The 26,879-nt window shown below is 45.2% G+C and overlaps 1 protein-coding gene across 1 annotated transcript in view; it reads right to left on the minus strand.

Annotated features, from left to right (window-relative positions):
• The window catches only part of LRRK2 (leucine rich repeat kinase 2), a 157,749-nt gene that overhangs the window by 24,818 nt on the left and 106,052 nt on the right, over positions 1–26,879 (minus strand). The window contains 3 exon segments of the mRNA XM_056107813.1: positions 18,008–18,178; positions 19,534–19,694; positions 24,609–24,799. Of these exon segments, the coding sequence (XP_055963788.1) occupies positions 18,008–18,178; positions 19,534–19,694; positions 24,609–24,799 (523 nt within the window).

A 26,879-nucleotide genomic window follows, 5' to 3' on the forward strand; every position in this document is an offset into this window, starting at 1 on the left:
GTTAAATGAGTCAGAAGGAGAAGAACAGATAAAAAATCACTGCAGTCATTGTAGGATATAAAAATAGTATGAGACCAATATAGAAGGGCAGGGAAAACAGGAGCCAGGAGGGCTAGTCAATGGTTGGAAGCTCACCACAAGTTTGTGTGGGGTGAAGGGCAGTTAGGAGAAGGGACAAGTAAGACAATAATAATTGGAAATGATCACTCCAGACAAGAACTAAGTGTTGAAAGTAGGTAAAGCGATCACATGATCACTTGACATCCCGTTACTCATTGACTTGCTCCAGCGGGTGCCAGTAATGTCTCCATTTGTCTCTGTTGCGTGCTAGTGTAGCCCAATGGCATCTGCTTGCTCCAGGAACACAAAGAACCTCAAACCATTCGTTCAGGGTCTAGACGAAGAAGTCTGACCATCTCGTAGGTGGGCGGCCACACAATCTTTTGATGTCCCATGGAATCCAGTCAGTAATGGCTCTAGTTCAGCGATCATCTCCAAATCACATTATATGTGCACAGATCACAGATCATCCTGTTATTCGTCAATTGCCTCGAGCAGGCCCCAGTAACGTCTCCTTCAGCCTAGCCCTGAGATTATATTCAAGGCTCTTTAGGAGAATGAGACCCATCATTATATGTGCAGTCCATCTTATTTTTGACACCTTGGCAAACGAGACAGCATCCCTGATTCTCAATAGTTGATGGGGGTCGGAACTCCACATTCCTTCTCTTCACTTGCGTGAAGTGTGATACTCCAAGCATAGTTCTTCTGATTCCTCTTTGAGAGACCCAAATAGCATTTTCATCCTGTTTTCATAGGGCCCAGGTCTCTGAGGTGTATGTTAATGCAGGAAAAACAGTGGAGTCAAAGAGATGTGTCTGGAGCCAGAGGTTCTTCATCCTCTAGCTATTTCTTTGACACTCTTGAAGGCATTCCACGCCACTCTCTTCCTCCTGTGCAAATCAGGTGCAAGTTTGTTCATCATGTTGAGGTCTCAACCTAGGTACACATAACTGCTACATTCAGAGATGCTCATTCCATTGAGAGCAAATGGAGTGTCAGAAATGAGTTCGTTTCTCATGAACATTGTCTTCATGAGATTCAGCTGCAGCCCAACTTTTCCACACTTACAGTCAAAATCGGCTGGCATTTATGCCACTTGGCTAATGTTTGGTGTTATTAGAATGATGTCATTAGCGAAGCAGAGGTGGTGTAGTTGCCGACTGTCTATTTTCACTCCCATTCCTTCCCATTCCAGTCATCGCATGATGTTCTTAAGGGTGGCACTGAAGAGTTTCGGTGAAATGGTATCGACCTGCTGAACCCCTCTCTTGAAGTCAATGATTACTTCCTTGTAGAATGGTGAGATCCTGGTAGTGAATCTGTAATACAACTCATGGAGAATCCTGATGGATTGAGTTTGAATGCCCTGTTTGGCTAGGGCTTCGATGACCATTTCGGTCTCAACAGAATCAAAGACCTTCTTTAAATCAATGAACATTAGACAGAGTGGCAACTTGAAGTCCTGAGAAACCTCAACGAGCTTGGTTACTGTGTGGATATGGTCGATCATACTGAATCCTTTTCAGAACTCAGCTTGCTCGCATGGTTGTCCTGCATCTAGTTTTCTGCCAATCCTATTCAGGATGACTTGAGTGAACAGCTTGTAGATGATGGACAACAAGCAGACTGGGCGATAGTTGCCAATGTCGTGAATGTCTCCCTTCTTGTAGAGTAATACAGTCCTGCTGGTTTTCCATTGGGACGGAACCTTGCATTCAGGCAGGTAGCATGTGAAGAGCCGAGCCAATGTATTGATGAGTACTGACGGCAGGTTCTTCAGGTGTTTGGGTCTGACCTTGCCTGGGCCAGGTACTGTTTAATTCTTTACCGACAAAATGGCGTGTCATATTTCGGAAGGGAGAATGTTGGGAACGACATATCCATTCTGCGGAATTTGGTATGTGGGCAGGTGGACATGGCTATTGAAGAGATCCGAGTAGAAGTCATGGATAATCTTCTCCATTGCCCTCTGGAAGATGTGATAGATCCATCAGGATGTTGGAGGGCAGCCACCATGGTCTTGCAGTTGGCGAAGGACAGGCGGGCGTTGTGAATGCTTTTCCCATCTTCTGCCGCATCTACCAGCAATGCTTCTCTTCTCTCTTTGAGGTCTTCCTTGATCGCTTCTCTGCACTGCTTTGCAAGCTCAGATGTTAGCTAGTGGTTGCCTGAGGCTCGCACCAAGTCACGTTGGTGAATGAACTCGAGAGTTTCTGAAGACAGGCATCTTTTTGTGGCTTTCTCTCTCTCGGCGTTCCTTGCACAATCATGGAGGTGCTGAACTAGTCGATATACAGGGATATACATGATAACCTTTCAACCTTTCAGTATCTGTATTGCATACCATAATGCCCAGAAGCGGAGAGAGAGAGAGAGAGAGAGAGAAGAAGGAGGAGGAAGAGGAGGAGGAGGAGGAGGAGGAGGAGGAGGAGAAGTAGACGGAGGAGGAGAGGAGAGGAGAGCGGAGGGGAGGGGAAGGGAGGGGAGGGGAGGGGAGGGGAGAGGAGAGGAGAGGAGAGGAGAGGAGAGGAGAGGAGAGGAGAGGAGAGGAGAGGAGAGGAGAGGAGAGGAGAGGAGAGGAGAGGAGAGGAGAGGAGAGGAGAGTGCCTGCCATAGAGGTGGGGGAGGGTGGGAGGGAAATTGGGGACATTGGTGGTAGGAAATGTACATTGGTGAAGGAATGGGTGTTAGAACATTGTATGACCGAAACCAAATCATGAATAATTTTGTAACTGTGTATCTCACTGTGATTCAGTTAAAAAAATAAAAATTTTAAAAATAATAATAATAATAAAGAAAAAAGAGGAAGTTTGTCCACATAGTAATTAGACTTCCATGAAAATAGTTTTCATTACAATATTCAAAGCAGGGCTTATATCTCATAGCCCAATTGTTCTGTTGTAAGATTCATGTCATTCTTCTGATTGGTACAGAAAACTAGAAACATTCACAGGAAACTGACAGGACAAGGAAGATTGTGGGAATTTGATCCCCTAACAAAAATATAACCCATAGATGTGAGAGGTCCCTAGTAAGACAAAGATAGGCAAATGTCTGTAAATAATTCCCTTTGTTGACGAAGATAATAAATATGGGATGTGATGGAGAACCAGGACTCTCAGTCCTTTCCTCAACACAGTCAAAGCCATTTACCATAAGCAGACAGCAAACACTATACTCAATGAGGTATTGTAAAAGCCTTCCCTCTAAAGATTAGGCACAAGACAAGTTTGCCCACCCTAATCACCTCTATTCAATAAGGTATTAAAGTACTTGCATAGAATTAGGCAAGAAAAGGATATCAAGGGCATCCAGACAGAAAAGGAATAAGTCAAGCTTTCAGTATTTTGAATGATATTATACTGTACTTGGGCTGGAGAAATAGCACAGTGAGTAGGGCATTTGCATTGCATGCTGCTGAACCAGCCGACCTGAGTTCGATTCCTCTGCCCCTCTCAGAGAGCCTGGCAAGCTAATGAGAGTAACTCGCACACAGAGCAAAGCCTGGCAAGCTACCTGTGATGTATTCAATATGCCAAACACAATAACAAGTCTCACAATGTTACTGGGCCCGCTCAAGCAAATTAATGAACAACGGGAGGACAGTTACAGTGACAGTGATTATACTGTACTTAGAAATGCCTAAAGTCACTACCAAAAAAGCTCCTATAAACAATAGATTTGTACAGCAAAGTGGCAGGCTACAAAAGTTACACCCAAAAGTCCATGGATTTCCTATACACTAATAATGAAGTAAGAGAGAAATTTTAAAAATCAACCTCATTCACAACTGTGCCTCAGAAAATCAAGTACCTAGAAATTAGCTTAACTAAAGAAGTGAAAGACCTAGATTAAGAACACTACAAAAGACTTCTTAAAGAAATAATAGAAGACATGAGGAAATGAAAATATATCCCACGCTTGTGGATTCGGAAGATTAACATTATCAGAATAGCAGTACTCCCTAAAGCATTATACAGATTCAATTCAGTCCCTATAAGGATAAACATGACACTAAAAAAAAATAGCTCAAACATTCCTGAAATCCTTATGGAAAAATAAACCCCCAAATAGCCAATACAATCCTTGGGGAAAAGAAGATGTAAGGCATCACTTACATCAGAGTCTCCCGCCCTTGCGCCTGGCTGTCCTCACCGGAGCCCCTTGGAGGGGGGCGGGCTGAGTTTCCCTCACTGCCCCAAGCAGAGCCCCGGCAGCTGAAGATCGCTGGAACCAGTCACAGCCAGGCTTAAGACCACTCTCCACACGTTCGGATGAGCCTCACGCATGAAGGAACTGACAGAGGAGCCCAGGCATGCGGGACCTGGGGCTGAGATCTCCAAGCCTGCTCGGATCGGGACTGGGCCTCCTCCACCCAGATCCCCCATCTTCCAGTAGGCAGGCATTACACCCACTGACTGCCCCCAGCGCCTTGTTATCCCGTCAATGGCCAAGACCCAGAGACTATAAAACCCAGCTATTGGAAGCGCGCAGCCGCAAATGTGGACGCACGAATTCTTATTACCTAGTTCTCATTCTTGGAGAACCCGGCAGGCTACCAAGAGTATCCTGCCCGCATGGCAGAGTCTGGAAAACTTCCCATGGTATATTCAATATGCCAAAACCCAGTAACAATGATGGGTCTCAGTCCCCTGACCCTGAAAGAGCCTCCAACGTGGCACTTTCTAAAATTTCAGGGCTAGGATGATGGAGACGTTACTGGTGCCTGCTCGAAGAAATCGATGAACAACAGGATGACAGTGATACAGTGAAGGCATCACTTTATCCAACTGCAAACTGTACTACAAAGCAGAAGTAAGTAAAACTGTGGTGCTGGAATAAGGACAGATCCTCAAGTCAATGGAATAGAATAGAAAATCCAGAGACAGACTCATGGGTATATGTGTAATGTGTAATAAATATATATATTGGACTACTGTCCTCCCGTTGTTCATCGATTTGCTCAAGCAGGCCCAGTAACGTCTCCATTTTTTTTTTTGGAGACTTCTTATTACTGTGTTTGGCATATTGAATACGTCATGGTAGCTTGCCAGGCTTTGCCATGTGGGCAAGATACTCTCGGCAGCTTGCTGGGCTGTCCGAGAGGGGCGGAAGAATCAAACCCGGCTCGACTGGGCTGGCTGCGTGCAAGGCAAATGCCCTATCGTTGTGCTATCACTATATATATATATGTGTGTGTGTGTGTGTGTGTGTGTGTGTGTGTGTGTGTGAAAAAACTCTCTCTCTCCCTTCCTCCTTCCCCCCGCCTCTCTCTGCCAAAAAGTCATATGAAAGAATGTTCTATATCACTATCAGGGAGATGCAAATCAAAGTAAAAAGGTAAAGGCCCTCCCGTTGATCGTCGATTTGCTCGAGCGGGCCCAGTAACATCTCCATTGGAGACTTTGTTGTTACTGTGTCTGGCATATCGAATCAAAACAACAGAAAAATACTACCTCATATTGTAGAGACTGGCATTCATCAAAAAAGAACAACCAATGAAAGGATGTAAGGGGAAAAGTGACTCTCATTCATTGTTGGTGGGAATGTCCACTGATCCGACTTTTTTGGCACTTAATATGGTCATTCCTTAAAAAACTAGCAACTGAGCTTCCATACAACCCAGAAACCCCATTCCTTGGAATATACCCCAAGGGTCCAAAAGCACAACGCAAAAACAACATATGCACTCCGATACTCATTGCAGTACTATTCACGAGAGCCAAAATATGGAAACAACCCAAATGCCCAAGAACAGAGGAGCGGATAAAGAAACCATGGTATATATGCACAATGGAAAACTATTCAGCTGTAAGAAAAGATAAAGTCATCCAATTCGCTGTGACATGGATGAATCTGGAGAGTATCATGTTGAGGAAAGTTAGACAGAGGAAGAGAAAGACATAAATGATTTCTTACAGAAGTGAGGTATAAAGAATCTTCACGAGGCAATAATGAAGCCCCAAAAGCAACAGAAACAAAGGGCTGGAGAACCACTGTTTCGTAGGAAACTTGCCACTGGGGCAGGGGGTGGAGAGGATGAGTTAGGGAAGGGAATACTGTGGTGGAAGAGAAAAGCAACTGCTCTAGAGGCAGGCTGGAATGGTGGGAGGAAAATGGGGACACTGGTGGAGGGAGGTGGACACTGGTGGAGGGGTTGGTGGCAAAAAATTGTATGCCTGTAGCTTACTAATGAACAACTCTGTAAGTCTGTAGTTCACAGTGATTAAAATTAAATTTTTTTCAAGTGTAAGAAAACTGGGGAGGGGCTGAAGCAATAGTGCAGTGAGTAGGGCATTTGTCTTGCACGCAGCTGGCCCAGGTTGGAGTTCCAGCATCCCATATGGTCCCCCAAGCACCACCAGGAGCAATTCATGACAACACAGAGGGAAACTCATGACAATACAGGTCTATGTAGGAAAGAAGAAAAAGATAAAATCAACAACCTAAATGTGCAACTTAAATGTCTGGAGAACTAACAACAAATCCAAAGACTAGCAGAAGAAAAGAAATAATAAAAATCAGAGCAGAAATCAACATATAGAAACAAAAAAAAAGCAATACAAGAATCAGTGAAACCAGGAATTTGTTCTTTGAAAGAATAAACAAGATAGACAAACCACTGGCTACACCTATGAGGAAATAAATTGGATCGGAAATGAAAGGGAAGAAATTAAAACAGAATGCTCAGAAATCTTTTATTCATCAAGAATAAAAGTCCTGGGGCCAGAGCGATAGTACAGAGGGTAGGGCATTTGCCTTACACACGCCCAATCCAGATTCAATTCCCGGCATCCCATATGGTCTCCCAAGCACCACCAGGAGTAATTCCTGAGCACAGAGCCAGGAGTAACCCCTGAGCATTGCTGGGTGTGACCCAAAAGGAAAAATAAAAGAATAAAAGTCCTGGCCCAGATGAGATTATAGGAGAGTTTAATCAAACTTTCAGAGAAGATACATTGCCATTAATCCTTAAGCTTTTTCAAAATATCAAAGACATAAGGATTTAATATCCTTTTTAACACCTTCTATGAAGCTAAAATTACATTGAAAAAAAAAACTGACAAGGATACCACCAAAAAAAATCTCCTTGATGAACATTGATGCAAAAATCTTCAGCAAAATCTTAGCAAACCAAATCCTACAACACATCAAAAAAAATCATACACCATGATCAAGTTGGATTTCAACCCAGGAAAGCAAGGATGGCTCTGTCACTGTCACTGTCACTGTCCTCCGGTTGTTCATCGATTTGCTTGAGCGGGCCCAGTAATGTCTCCATTGGAGACTTTGTTTGGCATATCGAATACATCACGGGGAGCTTGCCAGGCTCTGCCGTGCGGGCGAGATCCTCTCGGTAGCTTGCCGGGCTCTCCGAGAGGGGCAGAGGAATCAAACTCGAGTCGGCCATGTTGGCTGCTTGCAAGGCAAACACCCTACCACTGGCAAATCAATGAACATAATACAACACATCAGTAAAAGGAAAGATAAAAATCATATTATCTTATCAACTGATGCAGAGAAATCTTTCAACAAGATCCAACACCCATTCATGATTTAAATAAAGAACACTCAATCAAATTGGGGTGGGTGAAACCTTCCTCAAGATAGGAACAGTTATCTACAAAAAGCCCATAGAAAACATTATTCTTTTTTTTAATCTTTTATTAGTGAATCACCATGGGGTACAGTTAGACTTACAAACTTTAGTGCTTGCGTTTCAGTCATACAATGATCAAGTACCCATCCCTCTACCAGTGACCATTCTCCACCACCAATTATCCCAGTATCCCTCCCACCACCCCCACCCCACCTCTGAGGCAGGGCATTCCCTTTTGTTCTTTCCTTTTGGGTGTTATAGTTTGCACTAAGGCAGTGAGTGACTATTGCGTTGGATCTAGAGTCAACATTTGGCTCATATCTCCCAATCTGAGCTGCCTCCAAATACCCTTTACTTGGTGTTCCCTTCTCTATCTGAGCTGCCTTTTCCCCCAGCATTTGAGGCCAGCTTCCAAGCCATGGAGTAAACCTCCTGCTACTTATCTCTACTATTCTTGGGTGTCAGTCTCCCTTTCTATTACTTTATATACCACATATGAGTGCAATCTTTCTATGTTTCTCCCTCTCCTTCTGATTCATTTCACTTAACATGATAATTTTCATGTTGATCCATTTATACACAAATTGCATGACTTCAGAAAATATTATTCTTAATGGTAAAAAGCTTGAAGCGTTCCTGCTGAATTAGCACTGAACATAATATGTAGACGATCCCCATGCTTATTCAACACTGTGTCAGACATCCTAGCAACAGCAATCAGGCAAGGAAAAGAAACCAAAGTGGTCCAAACTGGAAAAGAGTCAAATTATCTCCATTTGCAGATGACATGATAATATACATTGAAGATCTTAAAAAAAGGGGGGGGGGAACCTCCTAGAAACAATAAACCAATACAGCAAAGTTGCCACTACAAAGTTGATGCACAAAAATTGGTTTGCATTCCTATATGCAAGTAAAGAATCTGAGGGTAAACAAATCAAAGATTCTATTCTATTTAAAATAGAGTCCAAAAGCAACAAGTGTCTAGGAATCAACTTAACAAAATAGGTGAGAGACCTACACCACAAAAACTTCAAAACACTAAAGAAAGAAATTGAAGATCTTAGGAAATGGATAAACATTCCAAACTCGTGGATTAAAAAAAATCAATATTATCAAAATGACCATCTTACCTAAACTGTTGTACAGCACTGTAGCACTGTCCTCCCATTGTTCATCGATTTGCGAGGGGGCCCAGTAAAGTCTCCATCATGAGACTTGTTACTGTGTTTGGCATATTGAATATGTCACGGGTAGCTTGCCAGGCTTTGCCACATGGGCGAGATACTCTCGGTAGCTTGATGGGCTCTCCAAAAGGGGTGGAAGAATCAAACCCAGCTCAGCCAGGCTGGCCGGGCCGGCAGCACGCAAGGCAAACACCCTACCACTGTGTTATCGCTCCATCCCAAAACTGTTGTAGATTCAACGCAACCCCTAACCAAATTAAGACAACACTCTTCAAGGAGAGTTAAATCAGTCAATTAGAAAGTTTTCATGGGCATTCCTTGAATCTGAAAACTCTGGGGTACCCATAGGAGATGGGTGGGCCAAATACCCCCTCAGTCAAAACTCTGGCAGTGCAACCACACCTCGCCACTGCTGCCACAGTGGGGGCTCAACTCCAACATTTCAGGGGTATTCTCTGCGAAGAATATTGTAATTGATTTCAGGTTTTTGGTGTCCAGGCTGAGAAATCTGGTGGGTTTTGGAATTGGGGTGGGCAGCCTCCCCATAACTCCCCCACACTTCTAGAAGCCCTAGAAGCCACACCCACCTCCCACAGCCACCATCTGGTCAACCCATTGGCCCAGACCAGAGATCCTGAAGTCTCTGGACCAAATGACTGCGTACTTGGCCACATAAAACCTCCTAATTCCTCAATATGAAATTCTAGCTGGAGCAATAGCACAGCAGTAGGGCATTTGCCTTGTGCGCAGACAGCCCGGCCAAGCCAGGTTCGATTCCTCTGCCTCTCTCCAAGAGCCGGGCAAGCTACCGAGAGCACCTCGCCCGCACGGCAAAGCCTGGCAAGCTACCTGTGACATATTCAATATGCCAAACACAGTAGCAACAAGTCTCAAAATGGAGACATTACTGGGCCCGCTCGAGCGAATCGATGAACAACAGGGGGACAGTGTTTTTTGTTTGAAATTCTAGCAGAAACATACCAAATTAGATGGGAAAGTAACATAGAAGCTGACTAACCTGAACAAAGAAAAATAACACCAGGCTCAACTAGCAACAAACGGCGCAATAAGTTCTTACACAATGACCTAATAACTTTGCAATCAGAAATATCAATTTCCACATACATACATATATTTATTGATTTTAATACTGAACCTTTATTTTCTAATCAATTTTAATTATATCAACAATTGTGGCTCTTTTCTACATTAAAATTTAAAAATAATAAATATAAAAATATTTTCCTAAATAAAAATAAAAATAAAGCTTGTGCAGAATCACAAAAGACCCCAAAGAGTCAAACTCATAATGAAAAACAAGAAACTGGGAAGTATATCACTACCTAACTTGAATCTATACCATGCAGCCATAACCAAAACAGCGTTGTACTGGAACAAACACTCTCAGACCAGGAGGTCAGAATAGAATATCTAAGGATAAACCCTTATATATACGATCAGCTAATTTTTGAAAAAGGAGCTGAAAGCATGACATGAAATAAAGATAGAATCTTCAAAAATTATGTTGGGAGAATTGGATAACCACATGCAAGAAACTAAACCTTGATCCATATCTCACACCTTGCACAAAAATCAACTCTAAGTGGTAAAAGACTTGGAAAACAGACCTGAATCTATAAAGTATATTTAGGTAAATATAGGCAGAAAGCTCTAAGACCTAGTTTTCAAAGGAATATTCAGCAATAAGATACCAAAGGCAAAGGCTACAGAACCAAAACTAAACAAATGGGACTCAAAAGTTTCTGCATGGCAAAAGAATCATGAGCTAAATCTAAAAGATTTAGCTGAGCGCAAGAAAATATTTGCATTAAACACATCAGATACCAGGTTGATATCCAGGATATATAGAGTACACTCACAAAGATAGACAACAAAAAATCTAAAAACCCATCCAAAAATGGGGAGAGGAAATGAACAGAAACTTCTCTGAGGAAGAACAACAGATGGACAACAGGCACATGAAAAAAAGTGCTCATCACCACTTATTATTAGGGAAATCCAAATCAAGATGACAGTGAGACATCATGTTACACCCCTGGGGATGGCACGAGTTGAAAATACTGGAAACAACCTCTGTTGGCAGGGATGTAGATAAAAAGGAACTCTTATCACTGCTGGTGGGACTGCTGTCTGATTGAACCCCTGTGGAAAAACAGTACGGTAAACTCAGAATTGAGTTGCCATTTGATGCAGATATCCACTTCTGGCTGTCTATCTCCAGGACATAAAAATATTCATTTAAAAGGAGTATGTGAACCATTATTCATTGCAGCAGTCAGTACAATAGTTAAGATTTGGAAGCAACGTAGACGTCCAATGTCAGATCATGAAGATGTGATATATATATGGAATATTACACAGCTATAAGAAATGATGAAATCATACAATTTGTAGCAACAAGGATGAAACTGGAAGACATCATATTAAGTGAAGTAAGCCAGAAGAAGAATAAACACAGAATGATACCACTGATGTGTGGCATTTAGAATAACTAGATGAGGGAATGTAGTATTTTAAGGGGGGATGCCCAGATGAACCATGGCCCCAGAGTATAGGGCAGAGAAGGAAAGAAAGAGTGGAGGGGAAGGAGACGAAGACATGAGAAGCAATGAAGGCCAGGTCAGGGAACTAAGGTACAAAAGTGGAGTTAAGGAATTACAGAGTCAATATCCAAACCACTGAGTCAAGAACACTGAAATCAAGAGACTCAAACTCTAACAACCAAACATAGAAAGGTGCTTGAAATAGCTGGAGTGTGGAGGTGGATATGGTAGTTTTGGTGGGGGGAAGTTGACACTGGTGGTTTGGCTGATGCTGCAATACTGTATGTCTAAAACTCAATGATGAATAAGTTTGTAAATCAAAAATTTAAAAACAAAAATGTATAAAAGTAAAACTAAGCGTAAAACTGGCAGCATTAACACAAAAAAAGGAAATGAAAGGATGTAGATACTCCCATTCCGCTATCACAATAAAGCAATGGATCTATTCCGTAATCATCAATGGTTGGCAAAGTCACAAAAACAGAGACCAACTGATAAGTTGTGTGATAGAACAGCGGTAGGGCATTTGCCTTGCACGCAGCCAACATGGCCGACCCAAGTTCGATTCCTCCGCCCCTCTCGGAGAGCCCGGCAAGCTACCGAGAATATCTCGCCCGCACGGCAGAGCCTGGCAAGCTCCCCGTGGCGTATTCGATATGCCAAACACAGTAACAACAAAGTCTCCAATGGAGATGTTACCGGGCCCACTCAAGCAAATCGATGAACAACGGGAGGGCCTTTACCTTTACCTTTACCTGAGGCAAGTATACTCACCAAAGTTGGCTTCGAACTAAATCTAACCTCTAACTCGAAATAGCAAGTCACAGCATTTCTGTGGAACAAAGGAACTTAATAACGTCATGCACCTACCCCCTTATAGGAATGCAATCATCACCATACACTCCAAGGCAGTCCTAGGAGAGGCCAGGGCTGGCTAACACCCTGCATATTAGTGGTCTACCAAAAAAGAAGGTGCATATACTAGAATATCAGTCATCTCAATGCTTCTCTCTTCAAGAAAGTTTTATTCTATGGCATGTTCCTGTGAGCACTACAACCAGAATGTTCACGAGCATCACAAAAGAGTGTGAACAGCTCCCACCTCTGGGTCGGCATGTGTGCAAGCACCACAGTTAAAACAGAGTAAAACCCTCAGGGAGCACCTTGGCCAAGAAGCAAGAGACACAGCCAGAAGTGAGACTCCTTGTGTACAGCAGAGCTGGACCATGGGAGCACCGAAGCTGGTGCTTTGGCGTGCAACTCCCAGTCATCCCAACAAAGGAGAGGAGAAAGAGGGAGGATGGGGATAAGAAGATATGGATAATACAAAATTATCAGCTGAGCGACACACGGGGGTGAGGGACGCATCAGACTTACACTTGATCACGCGCTACTCATTCATCTCAGCATGGTTTGGCAGCAAGTACCCTATGGACTAGTATTCTGTGGATTTGGTTTAGGTTTTGGGGCCGTACCTGGCCATGCTCAGGGGCTAATCCTGGTTCTGTGCCCTGTGCTAATCCTGAGTGGTGCTCAGAGACCATACACATGTGATGTAGAACTTGAACAGTGTAAGCACACGCAAGGCAAATGCCTTACCTCCTGTACTCTCTCTCTGGCCCTGGACTTGCATTTTAAACAGGACTGCTCTATAGGATAATCTTCTCCATTGCCGTTCTGGAGGATGTGATGGATCCATCAGGACGTCGGAGGGCAGTCATCGTGGTCTTATAGTTGGCGAAGGACAGGCGGGCCTTACGAATACTTTTCCCGGCTTCTGCCGCATCTACCAGTACTTCTGCTCTTCTCTCTTTGAGGTCTTCCTTGATCGCATCTCTGCACTGCTTTGCGAGCTCGGACGTTAGCTTGTGGTTGCCTGAGGCATGCGCCAAACCACGCTGGCGAATTAGCTCAAAAGTTTTCGAAGATAGGCGATTTTTTGTGGCTATCTCTCTCTTGGCGTTCCTCGCACATTCATGGAGGTGCTGAACCAGTCGATCGTATTCCTCGTCAATGTTGTCAACAATGGCATCTTCCCATGTTGCCGCAATAGTACCAAAGAGTTCCCAGTTGGTGGTCATTCTGGGAGTTCTCTTTTTGAACTTTGCAGCCCTTTCTCCCCGCTCTGTGAAGTAGAATTTTGCACGAAGGAGATGGTGATCCGATCCTGTTCGAAATTTTGGGACAACAGCGACATCAGGCAGGCAAAACCATTGATTGAATATGATGTGGTCTATTTCGTTGTGGAATCATCCACCGGGAGACTCCCATGTCCATCGTTTAGATTCTGCCTTCTGGAACTGTGAGTTACCATGAATGGTCTTGGTTGACATGATGAACTCAGACAGTCTCTCACCCTGTTTGTTCCATTCTAGGCCATGGGTCCTGATGTGAAGTTCTTCAGCTAATCTTCTCGGTCCTATCTTGGCATTAAAATCACCCACAATGATCTTGTAGAAGGTGTGGTCTTCTTTATAGAACTTCTCTAGCTCCATGTAGAACTTCTCAATTTCTCTTTCATCATAATGAGATGTTGGTGCATAGACAACGAAGATAGAAACTACAGGCAGTGAGCCACATCTATTCAAATGTAAACGTCCGATTCGGGTTGTTAGGCATTCGAATGAATCAATGCTCTTGGACAAGTTTGTGTTGACAAGGACACCGACGCCTCCAACACCTCTTTTATTGCATGTTCCGAGGAACAATTCTTCTCCAGTGTCGAAAACGGCATGGTGAGATTCATGCCTTCTTGTCTCGGTCAGACCAATGATGTCGTACTTGATCATTCGCACTTGTACCATCAGGTCCTCGATGGATGCATCTGATGCTAGTGTACGTGCATTGAAAGTACAGACGATCATTTTTGTCTTCCTTCGTTGTGGCAGCCTAGTTCGGCCTTGAGATTTTGTCGGCCTCTCCGTTCTCATCCTTCTCAGTGCTGCCATGTTGGTGAAGCCTTCAGGGTCAGGTGAATGAGACCAGTTGTAGTTACTGGTTTTGGCATATCGAATACACAATGGATAGCTTGCCAGGCTCTTCCGTGCGGGCGGAATACTCTCAGTAGCTTGCCAGTCTTTCTGAGAGGGAAAGAGGCTTTTGGGGCGACCTCTAATCACCCTTGTAGGTGTTACCATATTTGAACCCTATCAAATATGGTACGACAATTCCGGAAGATGGGTATTTAGTGTCTTATGATGTGTCGCGCGGCCGCAAAGCAGCCGCGCGGGTCCGGAAATCATCCTGGAGTGTGGCGACGGCTGGGTAGTGGAAGTAGTATCCATGACTTCTACTCAAATCTCTTCGAGAGCCATGTCCTCTTGCCGACATACCAAATTCCACAGGATGGATATGTCGTTCCCAACGTTCTCCCTTCCGAAATCCGACACGCCATTTCGTCGATAAAGAAACAAACAGCACCCGGCCCAGACAAGGTCAGACCTGAACACCTGAAGAACCTGCCGTCAGTACTCATCAATACACTGGCTCGGCTCTTCACTCATTACCTGTCTGAATGCAAGGTTCTGTCCCAATGGAAAACCAGCAGGACCGTACTACTGTTCAAGAAGGGAGACATCCATGACATTGGCAACTATCGCCCGATCTGCGTATTGTCTGTCATCTACAAGTTGTTCACTCGAGTCATCCTAAATAGGATTGGCAGAACACTAGATGAAGGACAACCATGTGAGCAAGCAGGGTTCCGCAAAGGATTCAGCACCATCGACCATATCCACACGATAACCAAGCTCATTGAGGTTTCTCAGGAGTTCAAGATGCCGCTCTGTTTAACGGTCATTGATTTAAAGAAGGCCTTTGATTCTGTTGAGATGGAAGCGGTCATTGAAGCCCTAGCCAATCAGGGCATTCAAGCCCAATACATCAGGATCCTCCGTGAGCTGTATCGCGGATTCACTACCAGGATCTCACCATTCTACAAAGAAGTGATCGTTGATGTCAAGAGAGGGGTTCAGCAGAGTGTTACCATTTCACCGAAACTCTTCAGTGCCACCCTCGAGAACATCATGCAACGACTGGAATGGGAAGGAATGGGAGTGAAGATAGATGGTCGGCAACTACACCACCTCCGCTTTGCTGATGACATTGTTTTAATAACACCAAACATCAGCCAAGCGGCACAAATGCTGGCCGACTTTGACCGTGAGTGTGGAAAGGTAGGACTACAGCTGAATCTTACGAAGACAATGTTTATGAGAAACAGCCTCGTTCTTGACACCCCATTCGCTCTCAATGGAACGACCATCTCTGAATGCAACAGCTATGTGTACCTAGGTCGAGAAGTCAACATGACAAATGACCTGGCACCCGAGCTGCACAGGAAGAAGAGAACGGCTTGGAACGCCTTCAAGAACGTCGAAAAAATAGCTAAGAGGATGAAGAACCTCCAGCTCCGGGCACATCTCTTTGATTCCACTGTTCTTCCTGCATTAACATATGCCTCAGAGACCTGGGCCCTACGCAAACAAGATGAGAACACTGTTCAGGTCTCCCAAAGAAGAATAGAAAGAGCTATGCTTGGAATATCACGTTTCACTCAAATGAGAGAAAGAATCCGGAGTTCCTACATCCATCGACGATCAAGAATCAGGGACGCTGTCTCATTTGCCAAGGTGTCGAAAATCAGATGGGCTGGTCACGTAATGAGATTTAAAGACGACCGTTGGACCAGAGCTGTTACTGACTGGATTCCACGGGATGTCAAAAGACCACGTGGCCGCCCACCTTCCAGATGGTCAGACTTCTTCGTCAAGATCATGAACGATCGGTTTGAGGCCCTTCATGTTCCCGGAGCGAACAGATGCCATTGGGCTACACTAGCACGCGACAGGGACAAATGGAGACGTTGCTGGCGCCCGCTCGAGCAAATCGACGACTAAGGGGAAGTTAAGTGATTAAGTGCTCTATAGGATGTGGACCAATTTCTTCATTAAATACGAGAGGGGGAAGCAAAGGTCAAGAGGCATATCTAAAAATACTTGAGAGATGGGGGCTGGAGCAATAGCACAGCGGGGAGGGCGTTTGCCTTGCACGCGGCCGACCCAGGTTTGATCCCCAGCATCTCATATGGTCCTCTGAGCACCGCCAGGAGTAATTCCTGAGTGCAGAGCTAGGAGTAACCCCTGTGCAATGCTGGGTGTGACCCCAAAAGCAAAAAAACAAAAACAATGAAAATACTTGAGAGGCATAACAAACACTGTCCTCCGGTTGTTCATCAATTTTGCTCAAGCGGGCCCAGTAATGTCTCCATTTTGAGACTTCTTGTTACTGTGTTTGGCATAACAAATACATCACGGGTAGCTCGCCAGGCTCTGCCGTGCAGGCAAGATACTCTCGGAAGCTTGCCGGGCTCTCCGAGAGGGGCGGAGGAATTGAATCCGGTTCTGCCCGGCTGCCCACGCGCAAGGCAAACGCCCTACTGCTGTGCTATCGCTCCAGCCCGAGAGGCATAACAACCAATTACAAAATATGAATGTTATTTGAATCCTGATTTAAGCAAAGTACAAGTGAGTGAACAAAAGTCATAACCTAATTGGGAGGATTTAAATACTCACTAGGCATTTGATGGTACTAAAAATATTAACACTTATTTTTTTTAATTTTTTATTAGTGAATCACTGTGGGGTACAGTTACAGACTTACAAACTTCCATTCTTGCATTTCAGTCATACAATGATCGAGTACCCATCCCTCTACCAGTGCCCATTCTCCACCACCAATGATCCCAGTATCCCTCCCACCTCCCCCACCCCAAACCCACCCCACCTCTGTGGCAGGGCACTCCCTTTTGTTCTCTCTTTCCTTTGGGATAACAATATTTTAAATACAATTATTTGGGTTAAGTTATTTTAAATACAAACAAATATAAGGCAACTTTTAAATAATATCTGATTTCACTAAATATTAATTTACTGGTTCTTATTAACATTTACTATTAGAAACTGTAAGATTTCAAACTGCTATTCTTACATGTGAACTGTCTCAAAAATAATGAACAGGCTTCAAGCTAATGAACACACATAATAGAACAGTTCTAGCAGCAATTTGCTTTCCTGGGAATTCATAATATAATGCCAAATATATCCAAATTAATTTGAGATAGTTTTTAAAATCCTAAAGCTGTTACATTTTAATGAGATTGATTTTAAAATCCTAAAGTTGTTATATTTCCTGTTTGATTTTTATTAACATGTCCCAGGATTTCGGAATATTCATGTAGCAGCCACAAAGATAGTCCTGGGCTTGAAGTGCTTGCCTTGCATGCTCCTGGCCTGCCTGACAGCACACACTCCTGAACACTTGCAGGTGGATTCCTCGAGGAATCCAAGCACCATGGGGTCTGCCCAGGTATGGAGCAGAGCGCCCAAGGTGCACCACACAGTCAGGCCCCCACACAGCAGAACTGTCGTTCAATCAGAATATCGACGACTGATATCCCCCCAAACTCCCCGTACTATGTACGTACCAGCTGTGAACTGAACTGAGTGTGCAACTGCAACGAATTATTTGGGTGTGAAGCTGAGAGTATCAAAAGTGATTTTATTGTTAAACTTTAAAGATAAAGTCGAACTCACCAGGTAATTTTCCTTGTATTGCCAATTCATCAAACTCATTGGGGAACTTCAGACCCTCTGCTATTCGACTTCCAGTCGTTAAAATGTCATACAATAATAAGCCAAACGAGTAAACGTCAGCCTGCTGGTTATAGATGACATTTCCTCTGGCAACCTCTGGTGCACGAAAACCTGAAAGAGAGCAGATGCATTCCTGGACATGCCCAGAAGTGGGGCCCAGCCCCCTGGCTCTGCAGAGGACAGTACGGGCCGGCCCGGAGCTCAGCCGCACAAGCAGTCACTCATATTCGCACTGAGAGTGGGAACTAAGGGTTCTAATAACCACAGGAGGTTCTGCCATCATATTATTTTTAAAATCTCTGGGGTAGAGTGACGTGGGGAGATAGCTCAGAAGGCTGGAGTCCATGCGAGGGGCCCTTCGTCCATGCCCTTCACCCCACAGCAGCACCAGGGGTCACTCTGCAGGGCCCCAGCTCTGACCACCCCGGCACCGACCTCTCAGGCTCCCAGAGTTGGACCAAGTGCCCCCAGGAGCAGTCCCAGGGCCCCAGGAGCACTGTGTGGGAGATCCCTCTAAAAATAAAATGAAGTAATAATTTTGGGCTTTTCAAAGCTCTTTGGGAATTCAGTTATGAAAACAGTTTATGAACATTAATTTGGTTTCCCTCATTTTTAGGTAAGTATGAATAGAACCTAGATTAAAATTTGTGCTCTCACCAAATAAAGGGTGTTTGGAGGATCCTCCCAGGAGGGGAGATGCATGTCGAAAGTAGACTATGGACTGAACATGTTTGCCACTCAATGCCTCTTTTGCAGACCACAACACCCAAAAGGAGAGAGAGAACACAGGGGATTGCCCTGCCACAGAGGCAGGGGGGATGGGGGCACGGGGGTGGGGGGATATTATCCATGGTGGTGGAAAATGGGCACTGGTGGAGGGATGGGTATCTGATCATTGTATAATCGAAGCCCAAGCACAAAAAATTGTAAGTCTACAACTGTACCTCATGGTGTTTCACTAATAAAAAAAATTGTGCTCTCTATTTTAACCACATTTGGAGTGTTCGAATGCTTTTTAAAATACAACTTTACTAATTTTTGTTTTGTTTTTGGGCCACAACACTCCCAAAAGGGCTTGGGGAACCACATGGGATGCTGGGGACCAAACACGGTTTGGCCACAGGCAAGACAAGTGCCCTACCGACTGTACTAGCTCTCTGGCCCCTTAAAATCCAACTTTAAAACTACAGTTCAAGCCATGGAGATAGCTGTCATGTAACAGGCATGTGTGAGATACAAGTTTCATCCCTGGCACCATTCTATTCCTGGCATTCCAAACATGACCAGCTGTGGTCCCTAAAGAAATAATAACCTGATATCAAATATTCTTGTTTCCCTGGAAAATTACCTCAGCTGGTGTTTTGGTTTTACCCATAAAGAACACAAGGATCAAGACCACAACTGTTCCCACAATGACTCTCAGTTCCATGTGATGGGTTGGGGAGCTGAGTCATCCCGTCACCCACCTGGGGTGCCCTCTGATGTTTTTATGCCCATCCGGCAGCAATACTGAGCAACCCCGTAGTCTGCGATCTTTGCGATGACAGCTGCATTAGGGTACAGGGTGAAGAGCAGAACATTGTGGGGCTTCAGGTCCCGGTATATGATCATGGCTGAGTGGAGGTATCTGTCAGAAGGCAACAGGATTGTTTGTTAGACTATGCTTATATCATGAAAATTCTTAGAGTAATCTCCTCAACAACATACATCTACGAAAAACACCAAGAAGCTCTCTGCGGAACAGACTCTCCAAGTTAAGGGATGATATACAAAGAGGCAAACACACCAGTCCAACACGGCAAACAGGTTGCTGTGGAAACAGCCAGCTGGTGGTGGGGTAAGGACAGCCTCCTCTGACAGGCTGAGACTGCAGACCACCTGCCTGAACATGGGCTTCAAAGGAAGGCTCAGACCCCTCCACAATTACTCTTGTGTTTTTTCTTGTTGTTGGTTTTGTTTTTTTTTTTTTTTTTTGCTTTTTGGGTCACACCCGGCGATGCTCAGGGGTTGCTCCTGGCTCTGCACTTAGGAATTACTCCTGGCGGTGCTCAGGGGACCATATGGGTGCTAGGAATCGAACCCAGGTTGGCCGTGTGCAAGGCAAACGCCCTACCCGCTGTGCTATCACTCCAGAACCCCTACTTAAGTTTTTTAACTCATTTATTTTTTTTATTCAATCACTGTGAGATGCACAGTTACAAAGTCACTCACAATTGGTTTTCAGTCATACAATGTTCCAACCCCTGTCCGTTTACCAGGGTGCATTTCCCACCACCAGCACCCCCTCGCCCACCTCTATGGCAGACACCACCTCTCTCTTTCTCCCTCTCCTTCTCCTCTCTCTCTCTCCCTGTCCTTTCTCTCTCTCCCTCCCCTCCCCTCTCTTCTCCTCTCCTCTCCTCTTCTCTTCTCTCTCTCTCTCTCTCTCTCTCTCTCTCTCTCTCTCTCTCTCCCACACACACACCCGCCTTTTTGGGGGAGGCATTATGGCTTGGAATACAGGGACTGAAAGGTTATTATGTGTAACCCTTTGCTTATTTTCAGCACTCAGTTCTTGTCCACAGTGATCATTTCCAACTGTCATTGTCACAACTCTATCCTTACTGCCCTCCACTCCTACACACACTTGTGGCAAGCTTCCAACCACTGACCAGTCCTTCTGAGGTCTATTTATTACAGTTTTTGGTTTTTGGTTTTAAATGTGCACTGAAATAAAAATGGAGAGGATTTTGTTATAAAATTACATTTGTTAGCTTTGATATTCCTAAAGCCTACGGAAGTTTATGACCATTTTTTAAAAATTCTCTGTATTCTTTTTATATGAACATTTCTTTTGATGGCAATGATTTTTTGTTTTTGTTTTTGTCTGGAGGCCACACAATGGTACTCATGGCTTACTCCTGGCTCTGTGCTCAGGAATTACTTCTGATGGTGCTCTGAAGACCATATGTTGTGCTAGGAATCAAACCAGGGTCAGCAATAAAGAAGGCAAATGCCTTTACTCGTATACTCTCTCTGTGGTACATTTTTGGAAAATGCATTGTGCTTTTCGAAAAATAAATAAAACTATAGTGATTTTTCTAACTTAATAGCGTTCCATGTTTGAAGATACAATTATTTTAAGTCCAATTTTATTATAAATTATGGGTAAGACAGAATATTTTGTATTCCAAGAGAGTTGGAATAAATAAACCCGCATTTTGCAAAAGGTATTATTGAGTGATAGTAAAAGCTTTGCTTATGGCTGACCTTGTCGATAGGAATAAAAACATGGTAAAATAAGAAACAAGGTAAAGTTTTCATCTCAACCCGGTCTTGTCCGTATGGCGTAGGGGCCTTCACAAACGCCCCCTGCCTTCCTCACGTGCCCACAGAGTCCAGGCCCGCCCACCCATCTCACGGCTCTGTGTTCTCCAGGTGGCTTCCCTTGAAAGGAGTCACTGAAGGTGAATTTAAATCCACTGTGTGCTTTCAGCTTTGAGGTTTGGTCTGCACCATATCAACATTTATTCCATTCCCTAGAGGCAAGGACCACCAGAGGGATGAGGAGCCAAGGGGTAGCCACGCTCTAGATTCTCACAGCCTGAGTGTCCAAGGCAGGAGTCAGTGAGCTGCATCGACCCGGCTCCTATGCCCGGCAGCTGTGTGCTCCACACTAGGCCCATTCATGCCACTAGACAAAATTCCGGCTGAAAAATAAGACAAACGTACTAATGAAGTTGACCTTAGCAGAAAGTAATGGGCTTGAGAAAGAAATTTGCTAAGGGCTTACTGAGAGCCCATTAGCCACTTTTGCTCTACTGAAGAGAAAAGCTGGGAGATTAAGAAGAAGAACATTAAAGCCAGGTAAAGCAGCATTGACTCGCATCCAATTTCTTCATAATGCATACCTCTTTCATAATGTTTGTAGAAAACTTCTCCCCAAAGGTTAAACAAAATAGTTAAAGTTAATTTGAAATAATGTCAGAGGGAAGGAAAAGTGCCTGCGTTAGTTACTGCGTTTGATTATACAATGCAATCTGAAAGAAATGTATCTTAATAGCCTTCAATAGAATAGAAAACGTCTGACAGATTAGCAAGTGCATATCTGGTCTTACTGAGAATGACAGCTATAATTTATATATAAGGTGACAATGAACACTGCCAAACACTCTGAAGATGAACTGGTCTTAATTAGTCTCTCTAATTATCATCACCCTCGGGGTTACTACGAAACCGTGTTCTTTAAACTCATAAGAGGGATCCTGCAACAGTGACTCTGCTCCCCGAGCAGGTCCGGAGGAGGCACCAGGAAAGATGAGGAGGGGAGTGGCACAGCCGTCTGACGTCTCTATTCTCAGACGCCGTCCTGGGAGCCTCTCAGGGGGCTCAGAGATGGAGCAGGTGCTGGACGGCAGAGGGCCATCCAAGGAGCATGCGGATGACAGGGACACTGCTCGGTCCACAGGCAATCCGAAGAGACGGGACTGCAAAGAGAATGCCTGTTCTCCTCGTGCTGCTACCACTCCTGCTGAAACGCGTTTGGGAAGACAGCCCCTCGGGTGAACTTTAAAATTCCCATGTTCAGGCAGATCAAAAGCGGCTTAAATCTACTCGGTTCTTAAGGTATAAAATCCACAATATTTCTTAGTATGACGCTGAGAAGAAAACAACAGGCAAATCACAGGGGGGAAATACTAATGCTTCATCAGAAAATGCTGGATTTGTCCTGAACAGTGAGGTTTCAGAGAACTGGAACAAGTTACTTCAGAGATGAAATAACTTTCAAACAGGGGTGAACAAAAGGAAAAAACAACTATTTTTATTTCACAGGTGAGCAGTTTGAGGCTTACGTTGGAATAAATAAGAAAAATGTAGGACCTGGAGTTAATCCAAGGAAGGAAAGTGCTCCGAACAGCTTCCCTGTCTCCCCTTGTTTCTTAGGCACAGCTGGTGGTGCTTAGGGCTTACTGCTGGCTCTGCACTCAGGGATCCCTCCTGGTTGGGCTCAAGAGATTCTGAGTGGTGCCAGGGATCAAACGTGGGTAACCCATATTCAAGGCAAGTGTCCACCTACTGCATCATCACTCTGGTCCTAAACAGATTTGAAATAAGTTAGACATGACTGTGTTATTTTGAAGGCCACACCCGAAGGTGCTCTGGGCTTACTCCTGACTCTGTGCTCAGGGATTACGCCTGGCAGGGCTCAGGGAAGCATATATGGTGCCAGGGCTGCCAAGTCAGCCATTTGCAAGACAAGGGTCCTGCCTGCTGTGTTGCCTCTCCAGCCCTGTGTGCTTTATATAAATAAAACTGATGCAATTTCCCCCAGTGTTCAAAAGCAGATATGTCAACCCAAATTCAAATCTCTGCATTTTTGGTTTCATTTAATAAGTTTTATATTTTCAACTGTTTCTGTATTCATTCAGGAAGGAAATCTACTCGCTGGGTAGGCTCCAAATATTGCTAACACGGTTGATCTGTGTGAGAAAGGCAACAGAGAGTTCTTCCAGGAAACCCACACTGCCGGCTAAGTGCCCACTGTCCCTCCCTCCTCCAGCTACCTAATTTCTCGGGGAGGCTCATGGGGCAGGGTGAAAGGTCTTGTTAGCACTTCACCTGGGACCTCCGATAAATATGTCATTCTTCAAAAGGAAAAACAACTCCAGGCAGTGGTGAGAGCAAGCAGAGCAGGACAGGGCCCAGAGGCACGAGTGTGTCCTCGGCCTGGACCTGCATGCCAGAGCTAAGCCTCTCTGCCACCTCAGTCACATGCGTGGAACCTCACAGAGGCTCAGCAATGCAGGCTCCAGACTGGGGAGGAGAAGGCAGGCCTTGCTCCCTGGGAGGTGTCTGGGTGATGGGCAGCACAGACCCAGGGCTGCTGTCCTGCTTGGAGGGCTCGGCTCGGGCAGGCAGGAGAGGGCAGGGGGGTGGGCCACACTGTGGGGCCCTGCAGGGCTGAATGGAGAGTCCTGATGAAGCCCCAGAGCAGGGGGGATGCACTGAGGTAAGGGGCCATCCCTGAGTGGGGCAACAGCCCTCCCCAGAGCCCCATCTGCATGCATGACTGTCACCGCTGAGAGACTGTGGAGGAAGGACCAGACAGAAAACAGTCACAAGGAACAAAGGGGAAATCCTCCCCTCCCACCCCCAGGTCCTAAGGTTCTGCACCACTGCCACTGCAGGGGTGAAGCCGGACACCTGTATCCACAGACCCATTTGCCCCTTCGCCTCACAGGAAGATTTCCTTGTTGCAACCATTGCCAGACCACGCCCTCCCTGCCACTACGACAGCTCCCCATGTGTTTAGGGCAAGCAGACCAAAGCGGGGAGAAGCTCTGAGGTCTGAGTTCCATTCAGACCGACTCCTGTGAGGGTCATAGCTCTGCAGACCCTGGGCAAATCAAGCCGCTTGAACAGGAGATGGTGCTTTTCACCCTGATTGGGGTATGCTCCTGGGACGCAATGTTAGTGGGTGGTGCTGTTCCCAGAGCCTGAGATTAAGTTCAGAGCCACGGTGGTCCTTACACAGCAGCAACAAACCACCCTCAGGAGTTACCTCAAGCCGTCAGCCACGTGCAGGGCAACCCTGTGCTGCAGGGTCCTGGTGAAGCCGGTTGCATCCTGCTGCAGCAGGCGGTCCAGGGAGCCCCTGGAGGCCAATTCCATCACCAGCATGCGCGGACGGATCCCAGCTGCCAGCAGAGAAATGAGGCTGGGGTGGTGGAGATGGCAGAGCACCACCAGCTCCTGCAAAAATGAGAGTCGTTTTAGGGAAACTTAGTCCATTCCATGCTCCCTTCCAAAAGGCATCCACAAAGCCACCAGACTGCTCTGGGGAGACAGGGTTCAGAAAAATACCTCCTTTCTTACAGAACTTTTGTATTTCCCTTATTTTCAGGAAAAAGCATCCAGTTCTGAAACTCCACTTTGTTTCGGTTTTAAATTCTACTGTGCTTTCTTGTGCTGCTTTAGCAGAATTTATAGTGAAAGGTCAGTACACATTGGTTCCACTGATAGGTTAAATCAACTTCGCCATATGGCCAGAAGGGTCAGTGTCTGGACACCCACTGCTCATCCACCACCCCTGGCCCTGAGCCTCCACCTTCACACACTGAAGGCCAGAAGTCTGCTGAGGACCAATCCTTTTCTTCATATTAGCATGGCCACAAAATTTATTCATTATTCAGAAAAGTGATTTCTGGGGCTGGAAATATAATATAACAAATAGGCACTTGCCTAACATATGGCAAACCGAATTTGATCCCCAGGACCTCATATCGTCCTCCAAGCCCCACTCGGAGTGATTCCTGAGCACAGAACCAGGAGCAGGCTCTGAGCACTGCCAGGTATTGGACCAAAAAAGAAAAAAAATTATTGAAACGATGTGTCTTTTAACATTTACATGATGGTAATTTATTTAGATTTCATCATCATTTCATCATCCTGTTATTCGTCGATTGCCTCGAGCAGGCCCCAGTAACGTCTTTTTCATCCTAGCCCTGAGATTATATTCAAGGCTCTCTAGGAGAATGAGACCCATCATTGTTACTGGTATTTGGCATATTTGGTACGCCACGGGGAGTTTGCCAGACTCTGCCCTGTGGGCAGGCTACATTCGATAGCCTGCAAGTTTGTCCAAAGTAGGAATGAGACAATAAGATGTCATAAAAAAAAGCTCTGATAAGATGTCGTGCGGTCACACCCACCACCTGGCCCCCTGGCGCCGTGTAATCCCATCAGCGGCCAAGACTCAGAGTCTATAAAATTCAGATCCCGGACGACAACAGTGCAGTCTTCTGCCCCCGCGCCTGGGTGTTCCTTCCCGGGGCCCCTTGGAGGGGAGCGGGTTGAGCTTTCCTCCCCGCCCCGACCAGGGCTCCGGCAGCCGAAGACCTCCAGGACCAGCCACCACCATGCTGAGACCACTCTCCGCACACATGAAGGTACTGGCAGAGGGACAAAGCCACGCGGGTTCCGGGGCCGAGACCTCCAAGCCTACTCGGATTGGAGTCGAGCATCTTCCACCCAGATCCTCCAAATTCCAGTAGGCGGGGGTCACACCCACCACCTGGCCCCCTGGCGCCGTGTAATCCCATCAGCGGCCAAGACTCAGAGACTATTTAGATTAACATCCCAAAATATTTAATCAAGTGAAAGAAAGATAAAAGAATTGAAATTTCTGGTTGAATTATGACTAAGATGGCAGAATCCATACTTTGATCTCTCCTCCCCCCTTGATCTCCCCTCATTCCTGCAGTCAGGGAAGACTAGTGACAGAGGTGACTCCATACAGATACTGTAATAGAGCGGGCAATGGGGGACTAATTTGGATGTATTTAAGGGACTTGCTTTTGCTGAGATAGTGGACACTGAAATCTTGTGGAGCCCCCTGACTTCTCATAACTTTACTTCCCATTAGTGGGGGCAGGAATACGCAGAGTAGCATATCCTTACTGCAAAAGTTACAGGGACAGACAACCATCCCTACGACCCTCCTGGCACTTTCCTGTTTGAAGCCTGTGATTGGGTCAGTGTTGGGTAACATTGCTTTGTCCCTCTACAAGAAGCTTAGGTTTTATCTGGTTACACCCATCAATCTGGTTACACCCATCACAGTGCTCCTGAAGCACTTCCACTTCCATTGTGTTTACATGTAAACAGTCTTCCCTATGCTCTCCTTCCCACCCAGTTAATCAGCTTTCCCCTTAATCAGACTTTGTTAATTTGTAAGATCAGTTTCCCAGAAACCTATGATTTTATATGTATGAGTGAAATATTGCCTTTCTCCTCTCCTTATGCCTTATGAATAGTTTACCTTAAAGTAATA

This window comes from Sorex fumeus, unplaced genomic scaffold, assembly GCF_029834395.1.
Source record: "Sorex fumeus unplaced genomic scaffold, SorFum_2.1 ptg000177l, whole genome shotgun sequence".
Classification (NCBI taxonomy): Eukaryota; Metazoa; Chordata; class Mammalia; order Eulipotyphla; family Soricidae; genus Sorex; species Sorex fumeus.